The sequence below is a fragment of the Geospiza fortis genome, unplaced genomic scaffold (genome assembly GCF_000277835.1).
Source record: "Geospiza fortis unplaced genomic scaffold, GeoFor_1.0 scaffold157, whole genome shotgun sequence".
Classification (NCBI taxonomy): domain Eukaryota; kingdom Metazoa; phylum Chordata; class Aves; order Passeriformes; family Thraupidae; genus Geospiza; species Geospiza fortis.
In genome coordinates this window covers 9,161,475-9,178,122 of record NW_005054314.1, presented here as the reverse complement: position 1 = coordinate 9,178,122, position 16,648 = coordinate 9,161,475, and the positions used below count along the sequence as shown (strand labels likewise).

At 45.3% G+C, this 16,648-nt stretch overlaps 1 protein-coding gene across 1 annotated transcript; it reads right to left on the bottom strand.

The window, feature by feature from the left end:
• Nucleotides 1-209: 209 nt before the first annotated feature.
• On the bottom strand, nt 210-4,000 carry SERTM2 (serine rich and transmembrane domain containing 2). The gene has a single exon (XM_031056126.1). It carries the CDS (start codon nt 3,880-3,882, stop codon nt 3,607-3,609), a length of 276 nt encoding a protein of 91 aa, XP_030911986.1. The 5' UTR covers nt 3,883-4,000; the 3' UTR covers nt 210-3,606.
• Nucleotides 4,001-16,648: the final 12,648 nt, after the last annotated feature.

Below are 16,648 nucleotides of genomic sequence, written 5' to 3'. Positions count from 1 at the left end.
CGTGGAGGAGGTGAGGAATTTACTCAATACTCGATTTATTTCCAGTGTCTGATGGGAATAAGGGTGGGGGCAAATTGTGATACTCACACAGACTGGTAGAGGGTATTCTTGCCCAGTTGGTTTGGAATAGTGGCACCTCCTGAGCCTTTTTGTGAGCTGGTCCTTCAGACCCACAGGTGGGAACACACAGAGCAGTCAGTGACTCAGCATTCATAGCAATGTGCCTCTTTATTTTTGTAAAAAACCTCATTTTCTATAGCACATGGACAAGTGGGAAGAGAACAGCCTGCAGGAGGGGAAGGGTATGGCTGTGATACCTGCAGCGCTCCAAGATGCAGCAAAAGTTCCAAAAGATGCTCCAAAACTGTGCAAAAGTTCCAATAACCACTTCTGAAAGCCAAAGAATGCCAAACTCCACTAGAGGCCACTCACCAAACACAGGCCAGCACATCCAAACATTCTTTCTTCCCAGCACATCCCTCAGGTCTGGGACACGGCAAATGATAATGAAAAGAGGGGAGAGGCATTCTTCTGTTTCTCAGTGGGAAAAGTTTTAAAATATACTGGGATTTTACAGACAAATGAGGCACCCTGAGTGCCACTGTAGATGTGTCAAGTGGGACAGAGACGTTATGTGAAATGAAGCTTTGGAAAGAAAACTTGTCATTTTCCTGTGAGAAGATAGGGCAGCCTTCCATAAGAGTACTCTATAAAAATACACAGTCTGCCCAAAGTTACCATCTGATATATAAAGAGATTACTCATTTATTTAAAGGATAGTTACTGAATAAGTTTTAAAGTGTTGGGAGACTCTTGTGAATTAACATTCCTTAGCGTGATGGAAAGAAGCTCAGTCCTGACCTGTACCTCAGAAGCCATTTTGACTGAGATCAGAGCACTCAGAATTTGATACTGTCATTTTCCATCAGTAGGTCTGATATTTTATATCAATAAAAGTCTGTCAATAAAAGCTGAGTCTGTCCTGCAGACTCCTCAATACAAGGCTTTTCTGCAGGTAGCTGTGCTGGGAAGCTAATGTGGTTGAGTTGCTGATTTAGCAAGTTAGAACAGGGTCTAGGTAAGTGGTAGCTTTTGAATGGAGAAGTTTTCCAGGGTCAGATGCTGAGCCTGGGCTGAGCTGCCTCATTGTTAATTTTAAATGTCATTGTCTAACTCAGTAGCCATCTGTCTTAGTTGGATTAATAGCCTAATCGTCACAAAAAATTTTGGCTCTTGTGCAGTACTGAGAGTCGAGGAGCCAGTCTTCAGACGTGGTGTGAAGCCACCATCCTGCCTGGTGTTGTCCCCATAGAGGATAACCTGCATCCTGTCATTTTCCCAGGGAAATACAGCCAAGCATGGCATGGAAAGACACTGCTGAGAGTGAATTTTTTGGTGTATTCCCTCACACAATCACTGTTCTGGTTCTCTGTCCCAAGCCAGGCTGGACAGGGCTTGGAGCAACCTGGCATAGTAGAAGGTGTCCCTGCCCATGGCAGGGGATGGAACAAGGTCCTTTCTAACCCAAACCATTCTGGGATTCTGTGATTCACAGGGGTTAACGAAGCAAAAAGGAATTATTCAGTATAAGGAAGCAGTGTTTAAATGGTTTTGTACTCAATACATCAGTGAGAAGTTGCACTGGTCCTGCTGAGAGATCCAGTGTACCCAGGGGGAGTGTTATCTGTCATTCTGCTTCACCCCCAACCATCTGTAAAAGCCCAGATATTCCCAGTCCAAACAGCTCACCCAGACCTTCAAAGGTAAGCAAAAAAACCTGTTGTAAACAGAGCATTTGAAGAAAAATTTCATGCTACTATCACAGGTCCATGTGACAGTGTCTTCTCTAAATTTTCACTGGGTTTGTGTGAGGACTTTACACTTTCCAAGCCCTTGGAGAGAGGAGAATTGGCAAATAAGAATGTATGTTTGTGTGGAAAACATGCAGGGGATTTTATTGCTGAACTAGAGTTAGACTGTAATAAAGTGGATAAGCTGTGTAAAATACCTGCCCTTTAGAGATGTGGCTGAAACAACTCACTGAAGGTTTTTCTGTGAGAGGCAGTGGCTCTCCCAGGAGTGCTTTGCCATATTTGGTTCCATCTTTTCCATCCACAGCAGCAAAGGCTACCTCTGTACGTCACTCATAGGACTGGGTCAGATTGTTGTTCCATAAATTCAAATAAACTTTGCTTTCCCCCGTGAGATTCCGTCAGGGTATTTGAATCCAATCATATCTTTCAGTGCTCAGTGAGTTTATTTTCCATCTGCGTGCTCCCTGTTAGTCTGTGTCCAAAGCTGTTCCCACTATTCCTTATTGCAGTGCCAGGCCTGGGCATCTCCTCAGCTTTCTTTGGAGGAAAACAAATGAAAAATCTTTGGAAGAACTTTTCTGTCTTTTGAGGAAGAAAACCCAATATGGATATGAGAGAACATGTTATTATGAAGTGGAGTCTGTTAGGAGAGCAATGTCAATTGGGCTCCCAAAACTTACACTGCATTTTAATTACTGAGCCTAAAAGCATGACAGCAAAAAATGTTTGTATTCAGCTCAGTTCATATAAAGGAGGACTAAGGAAGAGGTAGAGTGTCTTATACGTTTTTTAATCTCATTTCCTGCTGCTGCTGCTTCTTTTTTTTTTAAACCTTGCTTCAATTTTGGCTTTATTCTCTTTCCTCTTTAAAGTTCTGTCTCTTTTTGAGATCTGGTGTGCAACTATTCATTAAATGGGTTCTAATGTCAGAAAGATGTAGTTCCAGCAGGTGTTGAAACATTTCTATATTTGTGAAACTCCATTGTTTAATTGCCATTCAAGTGAAAGACAACAATTTAATGTTTTCCTTCTTGAATGGGAAAAATGCCTGACAATTTTCAAGCCACTGACAATTTTCAAGCCACTGACAATTTCTGTGTGTGCCCCATGGACTCTTCCCACTTGCACCACTTCAGCTTTGTTGATTCAGAGAGAGAGGTCAGCAAACACAGGCCCCAGGACACATTCTGCTATATTTCTCTGGGTTTTTGGCTGTCATTAATGTGGCTTTTCCCATTTTCTGCAAGGTTTTTAGAGGGGTGTGAGCCTTCCCTGGCAGCAGCAAGTTTCTGTGATGTCCATTTTATGGAGGCTGCTGCAGACATCCATTCAAGCGAAAGAGAACAATTTAATGTTTTCCTTCTTGAATGGAAGAAATGCCTGAGATTTTTCAAGCCACCCACAATTTCTGCGTGTGCCCTGTGGGCTCTTCCCACTTACACCACTTCAGCTTTGTTGATTCAGAGAGAGGTCAGCAAGCACAGGCTCCAGGACACATTCTGCTATGTTTCTCTGGGTTTTTGGCTGTCATTAATGTGGCTTTTCCCATTTTCTGCAAGGTTTTTAGAGGGGTGTGAGCCTTCCCTGGCAGCAGCAGGTTTCTGTGATGTCCATTTTGTGGAGGCTGCTGCACACATGCTGCCTGTGATGCCAACAGCCAGCAACACCCTCCAGATGCTGCTGAGGCTTTGCAAGAACTTGTGGGGCTCAACAGGCACCCAGAGCTTCTTTCCACCACCTTTGCTGAACAAAAAACACCTTTCCCAAGCACAGAGCCCTCTTTGTGGGATCCCTATGTGGTGGGGATCCTGCTGTGCATTTCCACGTCTGTGAAGTGCTGCACGTTCTCAGTGCTCTCTGGGGAGGTGATGGGGGACACAACATGCTTCAGGCGCAGGAGCATGGAGAAGAGCAGGATCAGGAGGAGAGCCAGGAGGGTTAGGAACAAGCCCACGTACACATAGAGGCCAGAATATTTGTCTGCTGTTGTGTCTACTTCAGTAGCCAGAGTTGGAAGGTGGACGCGGCCAGTCAGGTTCCCGCGGAACTTGAAAGAGATCTCAGTCATTGCTCTCTGTCAGCTTTGGTCCATTTTCTGTATTTACCTTCAGATCTCCTGTCTCCCCTCACCAGACTCACAGAGGAGGTCAGGAGAGGAAGCTCAGCACAGATGGCACGATGGCTTCAGCAGGTGTGTCGAGGCTGCTGCTCACACAGCTGAGCACGCTGCGAGGGACAAGCCTGCGCAGACCATTTTGCACCTTGCTGTCACAATGACAACGAGCATCACACTTGTGCTTTACACTTCCTTCTGGCTTTTATTTTGTCCTATAAATACTTTGGGCCTCCTCTTGGTAGGTCACCTCCTTTGGATGGTGAAAAGCTTTGGTTCTTCTCTCAAGCTGAGCTGTGAAGGTTGGCACAGCTTTGGTCTTTGCAAGCGTTGTTTTTCCAGACAGACTGAGCAATCAGCTTTCTGCCAGCTTCTCTCTCCCACAGCAGGTGGTTTATCCTTGGGTGAGCTGGGGAAGGTTGTTTTCTGCTTTGCCAAACGTCTGGGGGGATCTCTCTTCTCTCCTAATTCAGGGCTTAAGGAGTCTGGAGTTCTGAGTTTCTCATTAGGAACGGTCAAAAAGTCAGATTTCTAAAGGGAAAAAAGTGTGAGAGAGAGAAATGACACCAGGTACCAAAATAGCCTAGCCTGGATGTAGTATCTTTAGAGCAAATAGATTAGAAAACCTCTGTCAAGCTCCTGGGAGACACTGTGAGATGAGGAGAAGCACTGAGTATTTAACTTTAGAAAAACACCATGCAAATCTAATTGTTGATATCCTCTCTGGTAACACATTATTAAGGGTACAAGAAGGCCCCACAAGCTGTGCAATCAGATGTCAGAGAGGAAGGGGAGGTATGAATCCAATCAGTGTTTTTCACCATGGGTCTCATTTATTGTGTATCAGCACCCTCTTTTTCTGAGGCTGGATGCACCTAGCAGCTGTCCAGAGCCCTACCTGTCCCCCTGGAGCAACTCTGCTGCAGGATGTGACACTTCCCTCTCCTCTTACTAGAAATTGGGGGAATTTTAATGTTTTTGCTGTTTCAGTTCTTCCAGCTGAAAACAGAAATGAAAATTCTGAAATTTCACTGTAAATGGTGCATTCAAAAGCATTATGTTCTGCTCTGGTAAGACCAGAATTTTGGTTTGAGCTGAAGCAAAAATGAAAGCACTGAACAAACTGATGCAATCATTTATAATGTCCACTGCCTATAAACCTACATGAGATGTATAGAGTAATATTAACATGGTAATATACTATGATAATCAGAATAAATGAAACATTAGGTCAATATGATAAAAGCTCTGACACATTTCACCTAAGTGACAAATTGCTGCAAAACATTTTGACTTTCAAGGGACTTAAACTTCCACTACAAGCAAGAAAGACCTGCTTTGGCTCACGGGATGAGGAAAGATCTGATTTGCTGAGTTTTGGAGAAGGGACATGGGGACTTGGATACACTTTTCCTCCCAGCTCCTTCTTCAGTACCAAAGCATTTGAGCTCAGTGTTCTTGCAGGGGCTGACCCAGCCCCTCTGGAGCCAGTTACTCTGGCAGAGGGCTTGGTGCTGATGCAGAGGTTTGGGCAGGGCAGCCAGGCTGTTCTGCTCTCAATTACAGGGCAATAACTGTGATTTTCACACTTGGAATCTATAAATGGAAATTCTTCTCCCGTGAAGAATATTCTCATGTTACACAGCAGGTGGGAAATAGAGGGTGTGAAGGTAACTGTATTAAATTCTGTTCTTACAATATGATTTCTCTGCTGATAATGAAGTGCAACCAGCCTGGAATCTGACACTTGTGTGAGTTAAAGCACAGAGCCATGTCTTTGCCCATCCCATCTGCTCTGTTACTGAGAGAAAAAGCCAGAGCTGGTTTCTCTCCTTAACAAGCAGACAGCCTAATTGCTTTATATCCTTCATAAAATTAGACTGCAGAATGCTAAGGACATTAGTCTGAAGTTCAATAATTAACTACAAACCAAGATGCTGAATTAGTAAAGCTCAGCTGGGTATTTATTGAAAAAAGGAGCAGATTAATAGTAAGAAGTATTAGCAATGGGGAGCTGGCACTGTTTGGGGTTTTTTTAGGCTCAACTATAGATTTGTCAGGAGCAATCAACTATTCAGACTATTGAAAGCTGCAACATTAACTGCATCTTCTCCAGAAATGAGCCAGACATAATTCAATAGCTCCAGGCAACCCCAAAGACTTTTTGCTTTTCAATCTACCAATTATCCCATTGAGCACATCTCTTTGGATACCATTAGATTCAGATTTTGTACACTTCCCTTTAAGGAAGAGAAGCTGAATGACTGTAGAGACCAACATGATGTGAAAATAAGTGGTAGACAATAATTCTGCGTGTAAGGCAGGTCAGACCATAACTGTGTATGACTCAGATTAGAGGATGCAGAACCTCACTGGTTACCATGAGGAGCCCTCAAGTTCATGGACACAGGAGCATTCCCTGTGATCTCAGTTTCCAAGATTCAGTCATTCTCTGGCTGAACAATGCTCCAATTCTGAGTGATCACTGGTGCTCAGTGGGTGCAGACTGATTCCAAGCAGACACTTGGGGTTTTTTTATCAGTTTGTGGCTTTTTAAAATCAGGAATTAAAAAAAAACCCAACCCCAAACCCAACACATTTCTTTTAATAAAAATCTGCAATGAAAATAGAAGCCTCCATACACAACAGGAGAAGGGTTTTTTCCCCACAGTGTGTCTCTGAGCCAGGAAATTCATCAGCCAAAACTTCATGGGCACTGACATTAGCAGCCTCCCACTGCAGCTCTCAGGGTGTGGGGAGCTTCAGCTCTGGGGAGCATTTCTGAAGCCTGCATTGCTCTACTCTGCACCTTTGGAGGTCACAGGGGAGCAGAAAGAAAGCTTTTCCCCAAACAGAGCACACAGGCAGTACAAATTGATCCTGCAGCTGCGGTAAATATTTTTGTCTTGCCCACCTGCTCCCTTCTACTCCCGTGCTCAGTGTGAGCACCACTTGCCAGCACAGCATCTCTGAAAGTGCAGGCAACTTTCCTGAGCTCCCCTTGGCCTCTCCTCCCACTCTGGCTCTTACAGGCAGTAAGTGGGACAAAACAGAACAATTCCTTGTGTAGGTTCTTCAAGTGCACCCAGCTGGCTGGCAAAGTACAGGGTGGTTTGGGGTTGAACACAGAGCACCAGGTGTGCTCTGTCCAGGTCACCTTTACAGAAAAATATCAGCACTGAAAAATGCAAAAACCCATCACAACTATCAACTCTATCCATGGCTTGCATTTTCTCCCTCAGATCCAGGGGGGGTCTGGAAGGGAGAAGAGAGGCAGGGGGGTCTTGTGTCTCCTCTTTTAGTGGCAGAGGGGATATTTTGTTCTCATGCTGAACCCGTGTGTGGGTGCTGGCCGTGCTAGTGCACAGGGAGAGAAGAGATTAAAGCACAATTACCTTTCAGAGCCGGCAGCAGGGCTGGGATGAGGCTCCAGAGCCCCTGCTCCACACCACGAGCTCGCTGCTGGTGTCCCCGGGAGCATCTCCTCGGTGGCATCTGTGCAGGAAGGCTCTGCTGTCCTGGAGGCAGCACAGCGCCCTTCAGCCCAGTGCACTTTTCCTCCTCTGCTGTGGATCTCCGAGGCAGGGATGGCTCTGAAATCCCGACCTTGGGATGCCACCTGGGCAGGGTGGCACTGCTGATGGATGGAGGGCACTGCTGATGATGGGCACCGCTGATGGATGGAGGGCACTGCTGATGATGGGCACCGCTGATGAAGGAGGGCACAGCTGATGATGGAGAGCACCCCTGGGTCCCTGCAGGGGCAGGGCAAGGGCCGAGGAGCTGCTCTGGCTGAGCTGCTCTCTGGGATGGAGGCAAACAGAGCCTCCCTGCCTCCCTCCTTCCCTCGGCAGCACCAGGAGGGGATGAGCCGAGCTCCGGCTCCGAGCGAAGGGAGGGACGCTCTGAGCTCAGCTCACTGCAAAGTTTGTGCGAGGCTCGCTTTAACTCTTTCTCTCTCGGTTTAACTCTTTCTCTCTCGGTTTAACTCTTTCTCCCTCGCTTTAACTCTTTCTCTCTCCGTTTAACTCTTTCTCTCTCGGTTTAACCCTTTCGTGCTTGCAAGGCTGCGCTGCCCGCTGGTTGAGGAGTGAGACATCGTCCTGGAGGGCAGCTTAGGGTTCCTCTCGTTTTCTGGGAAGTTCAAAGTTGGGTTTTTTTTGTTTGTTCTGTGCCTCCTGGTGAGGGCTTCTAACCCTCCTAACCTGATTCGTCTGATCAGTCCTGATTACCGCAGCACTCCTACTTCTGTCCATTCCAGCCCTTGCCACAGGAATCACAATACTCCTTACAGACCGTAACTTTAACAGCACATTCTTCGACCCTGCAGGGGGACGAGACCCTGTTCTATGCACCCTGTCTGGAGCACGGACAGGTGTCCCCTTCCAGCCCTCAGGACGGTCCCCAAGCGCTGCTCTTTGGCTGTGCACCTTTGGGTGCATTTTTGTCCCTGTGCCTGCTGGTCGGTGGTTTGGGAAGGGCTGTGCTGAGTTTACAATTCCTGCCTCCCCTGAGTAGTTTGGAACTGCAAGAATAAGCACAACCCCAACCCTGCAGTGTTGTGGGCAAAAATGATTTTTGGTGATTTATGAATGTGTGAAGCACAAATTTACAGAGATGCCACAGAAATGAGGCAGGAAGAGCCAGGGTTGGGTGAGAACCCAAAGCACGTGGATCCCTCTCACTGCCACACCTCCTGACCTGCATTTCCTCACCCTCCCGGGCTGACAGAGTGGGGATGTTTTGTGACAGATGCCAGTTTGGGATGCACTGCAGCTGTCCCCAGGGTGTCACCAGCACACGAGATGCAGCTTGAAGCTCTGAGCAGCTTGGGCAGCTGTGTGCAGCTGTATTTAGTGTCCCTGTGCCCCAGCAAGGGCTGGAGGCACCTTCATGGGGTGAACCTCACCCACTGCCCCACTCTGACCTCTGGCTTGTGGAAGTTCCCAGGTTGTTGTTCATGGCCCATGTTTGGGGCACTGGAAACAAGCTTCCCCTCTGAAAAGTAGGTCCTGCACAGGAGTTTGGGAAGGACCTGTTAATTCTCTGTCTCTGCAGCTTTCTGTGTGACAAAATAGAGACATTTAATCTCCAAGCTGTCTCCTAGAATAGCTTTCCCTCTCTGGTTCCCCGTGGCCAGAGCCTGAGCAGAGGGGCCAAAGGGTAATGAAAGCCAGAGCTGCACAGCTCTTTCATCCTCCTGGGATGCATTATAAATCCATCTCTCCAAAGGCTCTTCAGTCTCTGGAGCTCACAAGCACAGTGTATTATTACAATGCAGCACTCTTTAGATAAATAAAACATAGTCCCTTAAAAGAAACCCCAATTCCTCCGTGCTTCTGTGCAGGGATGAACTCTGTAAACTAAGACATAAAAGGCAGCTTTGACTGCTGATTTTAGTTCATATTTCCTTTGTTGCAATATCAAGTGCTGTCCCCAATATTGCAGTCTATGCCACCATTCCCTGCTAGGCACATAGGAATGAAAGTACAGTGCTAAAGCAGAAGGAAGATTGTGTGTTTTTCCCGTGGAATTGCTACAATTGCTGCTTTACCAACAAACCACCTCCAAAGCCTTGGTACACATCCTTGTATTTAAGAAGAAACAAGTGAAAGCTCTGTTTAAGCAGGAATTATGTTGCTGGTTGAATTTATGAGACCCAGAAGAGACAGATATGTTGAAACCTTGCATCCTTGCTTGCTATATGATGCTAATGAGCAGTGCTGAAATGAAAGGCTCTCTCCCTGTCCATGCCATCCAGCTTCTCTGCTCAGCTTTTTTCCCCTCTTTGTTGATTTTGCAGTAAATCATCTCTCCCTTTTGTAGGACCAAGCTGCTGCTTGCTGGGTGGGTGCGCTTGGATTTCTTGTTTGTTTTGTAGCAGGGTATAATAATGACAGATGAATTTTAAATACTGCCACAATTTATACCAGCTGAGGCTGATGAATACTTGACTGAATGATTGCTGAATTCCCAAATTGTTGAGAAGTATGTAAATTTTTGGGACAATCAGTGACAAATTTGTGTTACATAAAATAAAGGTGTACAAACTCCCTTGGAGCTGCTCAGAGATATGGCCCCAGGGAATGTATATTTTTAAACAGCCTTTGGGAATTTGGGGGGAAAACCCAGGGAGCTTGTTGGACTCTTTCCTTTGCACCATTTGGCCTGTGTCTCATGCTTTTAATCAGGTCATTTTACACATCTTTCTCATAATGATCCCCACCAGTCTTAGAGTGAAATTTGGGTTTAAGAAGCAAACAAGATCTCTGCATGGTTGTTAGTGAGTATAATCTGTGTGTCCCTATAGGGATTCTTGCATTACCCTAACTCAGGAATCCTATGAACACAGTAAATGCAGAATTTGGGTCTTTAAAATTTCCTTTCAGTGCAGCTGGAGTGACTGGGGACATGCTGAAGCAAGGGGTAGCTGTTTGTCTTGGCAGACTGGGATCTGTTTTTGTTCTAAGATGTTTTGTTCTGTACCACAAACAGGCTTGTAGAACATGTAAAAAGACATGTCCTGGTATCAAGGGTCTCTAAAGGATGGAATTTAAAATATGATAAATATCCAGGTTCCTGTAAAATGGGTCCAGCTGCCACCAGCTTTGAGGAAAAACCCCACAGTGCAAGGGATGGCAACCTTGAAAGCAAAGACAGTGGCCTCAGGCTTGTTCCTTGCTTAGGCCCCAGCCAAATGCCCTGACTTCTCTCTGCCTCATTTCTTTTTCATGAAAAAGGAAAAATTATTGGTCCCTCTCCCATCAAGGGCTACACAGATGCAGTGGTCATGTGTCCCCTGCTCCAGCAGCACCCTTTCCCTCTGTGCATTCCCACACAATCTCCTTTTCTCCAGCGCACTGAGTCTGAAAATGCTCATGAGTTTGGACTGAAAGAGTTTTGTTGCTTTGAAAGGCTCTGGGGCTGTTTTGACAATTTGGCTTTGTTTGGAACTTCATCATGGCAATGCTTCAGTTTATTTATAGAAACTTCGTCTCCCACAGATGACTGAAGAAATTCAGTGTTGTCTGATGTTGCTGCTAATTTTTAGGAACGTTTCTAATTTGATTTATAGCTGTCAGTGAAGGGCTGCATTGTTCTGCACAGAATTCTGTCTAGAACAGCCCTGAGCTTCATTTTTATGAGTGAGCTTGTGGGGAAGGCATTGCATGTCCCCAGAATGGCATTAGCAGCACTTGCAGAAGGATAAGTCAGTGAGGGCTGGCTCAGCTAGGGCAGCTGGCAGTGAACAGGGTCCTGTGAACACCTTTGGAGCAGGGGGTATTTGGGAAGCAGATTCCAGCAGGATCCAAGCCACAAGTTCATGTCAGCCACCTTCCATCAAGATCCCACATGGATCACATGGGCCTTGGCAAAAATTTATTGAAAAATAAACAGATCTTGTGTTCTCCAGCCCACAGTCTGGAATATTATTATTATTTCTCCTGAAGTAGGATAGTTCTTGCAGCAGTGCCTATTTTTAAGGGAGTTCAGCACAAACACCAGACCCAGGAGCTTCATGCAGGTCTGGACAAACTTTGAGATGTGCTGATCCTTTGGTTTTGGCTGGCCAGTTGCTAAAATACAACTTGAGAGACAAGAGTGCGCCGCTGTTCTTCAGTCACTGAGAATGGGTGTGGCATTCACATTCTCTGAAAAAATCCCTTTGCCCAGGATTTTTCTCCTGGGAAGCTGAGGAGCCTCAGAGAAAATGAAAACAACTTTTATCTAATTTGCTTCTCCTGTGTTGTGCTTGTGTGGAATGTGTTTGGAGATTGTTTACCCACAAGTGATTGTTTCATTGGATTCTGCTGTGAGTTGTTTTGGCTCATTGGCCAATCAGTGCCAAGCTGTGTCAGGACTCTGGAAAGAGTTTCTTTATTATCTTTTTTAACACTGAGTAAGTGTCCTTTCTGTATTCTTTAGTATAGTATAGTATTCTTTAATATAATATAGTATAATAAAGTAATAAATCAGCCTTCTGAGAACATGGAGTCAGATTCATCATTCCTGCCTTCTTCAGCACATTTCCCAGCAAATACAATAAATGGGCTCTCGTTTTTCACCCTCCCAGCCCAGCTTGTCCCAGAGCTCACCAGGGCTGCACAGTGAACACCACACCTGGGCTGGCTGTAGCCACTGAAAGCCTCCAGGAGATGAGGCTGTGTCCCTGCCTGATGGACAAATCACCTGTTGGGGAAGATGAAACAGGAAAGCCTTATAAATATGTTTGCCTGGCAAAAGATTTTGAGAATATAGAAATTATAAGTGAGATTGAAATGAAAGCAAGCTTTGAGATACCTCAGTTACTGAACAACTGGAAACCAATGGTGTGGCCAGCTGAAGGTAATCCCCTTTTGATGGAACAACACCCTCTGCTTGCAGACAGGCCCAAGGGTCAGAGCAGACCCTGCCAGCTTGGCAGAAGGGGCCCCAAGAGGAGTTTTTAGGGTTTAAAATGTAACACAGTATGGTAATGTAGTGATTCTTACAGGCTGTATGTAAATGCTGTAGGATTTGTATCTTGTACTGGATTAGTTAGTGAGAATCAGAATATTCATCACAGAAGAAGATTTATTGTATTGTAACGGGAACCTCGCGCTCTTAGCTCTTGCCTTTTCCTCTCTTACCCCGTTTACTCGCTTATGCTTCTACTCTCTCTCCCTCTCTTCTCTCAGCCTGCTCTGAGCTGTGTTTGGCAGCTCCCAGCAGGGCCCTGCACCCAGGCCCTTTGCAATAAACCACAAGTTCCACGACCTGGCTGCAGAGATCTCTGTCTCTGTCCATCCTGACCGTCCCACCCCCGATGCTCTTACAATCACCCATGAGGACAATGCAGGGTTTGTTGAGTCACTCATGGAATTTTCTCCTTCCCATCTTCATGGCAGGGCTGGTGCCCCAGGGGACACCTGGCATGGGCCTCAGCATCAAACCAACACCTGAGGTGTGTAGATGTGTGAAATCTGCAGGTTCTGTGCTCTCTGCATTCCTCTGGGCATTCTGGATGGAGCCTGGAAATGTATTTTGTATTCCCTGCTCACTTTCCCTCTGCCAGCTCCATGCTCTGGCTGAGGGCAGCATTTCCCTTGCTGTCAGCCCATGGTCACTCCTGAGGCACTGCAGGACACCTTGCCACCGCAGAGCCCCTCCCAGCCCACCAGAGCTGTGTGCTGAGAGCCCCTGGGCTCCTGGGGGCTTCTCCCAGATCTCTGCCTGCAGGAACAGCTTGTAGGGTTAATTCTTGGGTAGGATCCCCTGAAAGGTGCTTTTCACAGCACAGGGGATGTCAGGAGGGTCTCAGATAAGGTCACACATGTTAAAACCAAGGCATCCCTGAGCTTTCCTTGTGGCCACAACAGTGATCAGTAATTCCTGAGCAGAGCCACCCCTCAGCTGGAGCTCCCTGCTGAGCAGGATGGCATTTTGGTCTGAGCCCAGTGCTCACAGACCCAGGTATTGACCAACTCACTCCTGCCAAGGGACCCACGGGGCAAATCTTTAAAATATGAACAGATAATTCCTGGATTGTGGCCAAATCCCCCCAGCCAGGCCACGAAGCTGAGTGCAGGGTGGGTAGAGCATGGGGAATGTGAGCTGCAAAACAGTTAAAGCCTTCTCTGAAGGGTTGATGCCACATTATTTGCATGATTCACAGTTAACAGATGGGCTTCTGCCTCTACTGAGGGGGGACCAGTTCTTCAATTACCATCATTAAATAATAATCATGACCGTTTAACACTGAAAGGAAAACAATTTTGTGATGACCCCATTGCACCAATTTTTATTTCCTTGGTTTGTTTGTTTTAATTCCAGTCTTAGGGAAGAAGGTCTCTTTTCTCAATTCTCATTTACAGAATATGCAGCTGAGAGAGCTCTGCCCACCCACGCACTTTAACATTTCAGATATCAGCATTTCCAAGCAGGCTGGATGAACTCTTTCTAAACCTGTCTGGAGGAAACATGGTTGAAATCTTCACAGCAGAAGAGTGAAAAACAGTGATAGATGCAAACACTGCCATCTCTGCTCTGCCACCCATTTCCACTGCATTTTTGAGGAAATCCTCTGTTTGGATGCATCTGTTCTGTACAGGAGAGCACAGCACAGGAATCCTGAGCTGCTGGCAGTTGTACTCAACGAATTATTGTAGTTTAAGCTAAAAAAAATAAAATCTTACAAGTGATACAAAAGCCATTCAGGTGTTTCTCTTTCATCCCTTCTCAACAGCAGGGATCCCTCTCTTGCCATGGCTCCCTTGGCTTCCACCCCAAAGCATTTGTACCTCAGCATCTGCCATTTACTGACACTGAGCCCATGTGTTGCCCTGGGCAATGTTATCCCACTTTATTCTGCTGCACTGAGGCAATGAGCAGAGAGTTAAATCCCATAAACCACTCCTGAAATCCTTTCTGATTCATGGGGAGCCCAGTTGTGTCATAGCTGGGGCAGTCACAATACAAAGCAACGCTCCATTTTCAGAAGGCTTCAAACCCTGTTTTCTTATAGCCTGCTTGCTTTTTATACATTCTTACAAAACTCATAACTTTGCATTTTACTCGTTGGTCAGAAGAGACAAACAAAGTGCTCATTGGCAGTTGCAGGTTTCTCTTATTTATCTTTCTTTCTTTCTTGGTTTCTACATCAACAACCTTGGTAGGAAGTTCTTTCAGGGGTGAACATGGATCCTCTTATCAAACATGGATCCTCTTATCAAACTTCTCTCTGGCTCACAGAAGTCTCTGTAAAACCTCTTCCACACAGTTGGTGCTTGGGGAGTGCTGAAGGGGAGAGCAGGCAGGATGAAGATGTGAATAACAACTCCACAGTTCCCATTTTGTTTCACATTTGTGAATCAAATTGTTTTATACAACAATTTCTAACTTGTGCTGTTTTCATGGGAGAGTGGAGACAGGGTGTCAGCCCAGGCAGCCCCTCAGTCTGAGCTGTGGCAGCAATTCCTACATATTTCTAGTAAATCTAAATGGGGGGATGCTTCCATTTGTTGCCTTTGTTTGTCTAATAGCAGTCAAGTTCCCTCTAGAATACTAGAATAACAAGTTCCCTCCTCCCCAGCCTCTGAGTCAGTAGCAGAACAAGCTCACTGGCCAGTTCCACTTAATTATTGTTCATTTTTGGTGAAGGAAAGAATAAACATGCCTGTGTGATTCTGCTTAACTGATGAGCCTGGTTATTAATAGCAGTTTTGGTCCCCCTTCCAGCCTATGTGCCACAAAATACATTTCCCTTCTGTCTCCAGGATCAAGCTGTCTGGGAAGAAACTGTTCTGTGAAAACACTGGACTTATTGAACAACCTTTCCTTTTGAACAGAAGACTGATCTTTCTTTTTATTTTTAGCCTATTAACAACAAATGTTGCTTTATTGCCTCACTTTTCATAGCTGAAGACGTTTTCAATTTGGACAAAGATCTCTACCCAGAAAGATTCATCACATGGTCCCTTTCCTCTGCCTTGCTCCACACAACCTCTCTGAGTTCTCACTGGATGCAGGTTTATCCATTGTGAAAAATGTGTATTTTATGATTGGCTTTGCACAAATATTCAAATGAATATTATATGTGCTGTGTTAGAAAGTAATGCTGTATTAATTCTCTTATGTAGTGCGTTAAATATAGTTTTAAGTTATAAAAAAATGTTAAAATAGAAACTATGCTATGTAAGATACTTTTCTAAAGAAAGTACTCACAGTGAGATAGCAGCCACAGGACACCTGAATCTTTCAGAGAAAAAGAATTTATTGCTCCATTATCAGAAGAAATGAACTTCTTCCTGCCTTGAAGGCGCTGTCAGGATTCAGAGGAAGAAGCTGACACTGACCAGACAAAATCCTGTGTTTGAATGGAATTTATGCATCCTGTATGAGGTGTATGAATATGCAACTTGTTATTGTTTTTAAGGGTTAATCCTCTGTTAACGTGGCTCCTTTTTCAGGCTTGTGCTGCCCAGAACGAAGTATCCAGATGTCTGTAACTCTTTGGTTCTATTGTCTCATATTATCCTAATTTAAATTGCCCAAATTATTCTTACTCTAATTGTATTACTATTTTTATAACCATTTTATTACTATTAAACTTTTAAAATTTAAAAAAAAAACCAAATGATTGTCGTTTTTCACATCCATGCTCCAGATTGACTTTGCAGCAAGTCCCAGCTTCTAAAACCCCAGAAAAGTTCTAAACTTATAAAACTTTTCCAGTGTCTGGGCATCAGCTCCAAACTCTGACCACTCTGCCACATGGACCTCGTGCTGGAATCAGGTGATGCTCTGGAGAGGACAGAGGGGCTTTTGTCCTCCTCCTTTTTGGGCAGCAGTGGCCAGCTGAGAGTCCCTGGCTGCAGGGAGGATGCTGGGAAGAGGCAGGGTGTGGATGCCAGGCTGCTGCTGAAGATGGGCTTTTGTCCCTCAGCAATAGTTGTCTCTTCCATCCAGGTCTCATAAGCTCTTGGAGATCTATTTCACACCCAAGATAGCTCAGCTACCTTTGGAGGCATAAAATCAGCAGGATGGCTTCTGTTGCAGTGTTGGAAACAAAAAGATTTAATAAAAGGCAAAACAACAAAGAAAAACCAAGCCAGGTGCAAGAGGCTCTTGCTCCTGGTAAAACATCTCACAAAAGCAGTTAATTTCTTTGTTCTCTTCTATTTCTAGTAAATTGCTCAGGCGGGCCATCCTTAAGTTTGAGGTGAAGTCCCCCAGGCCTATG

Excerpts from the sequence above, each read along its gene's own strand:
- SERTM2 (XM_031056126.1), bottom strand. The coding sequence starts at position 3,882 with ATGACTGAGATCTCTTTCAAGTTCCGCGGGAACCTGACTGGCCGCGTC.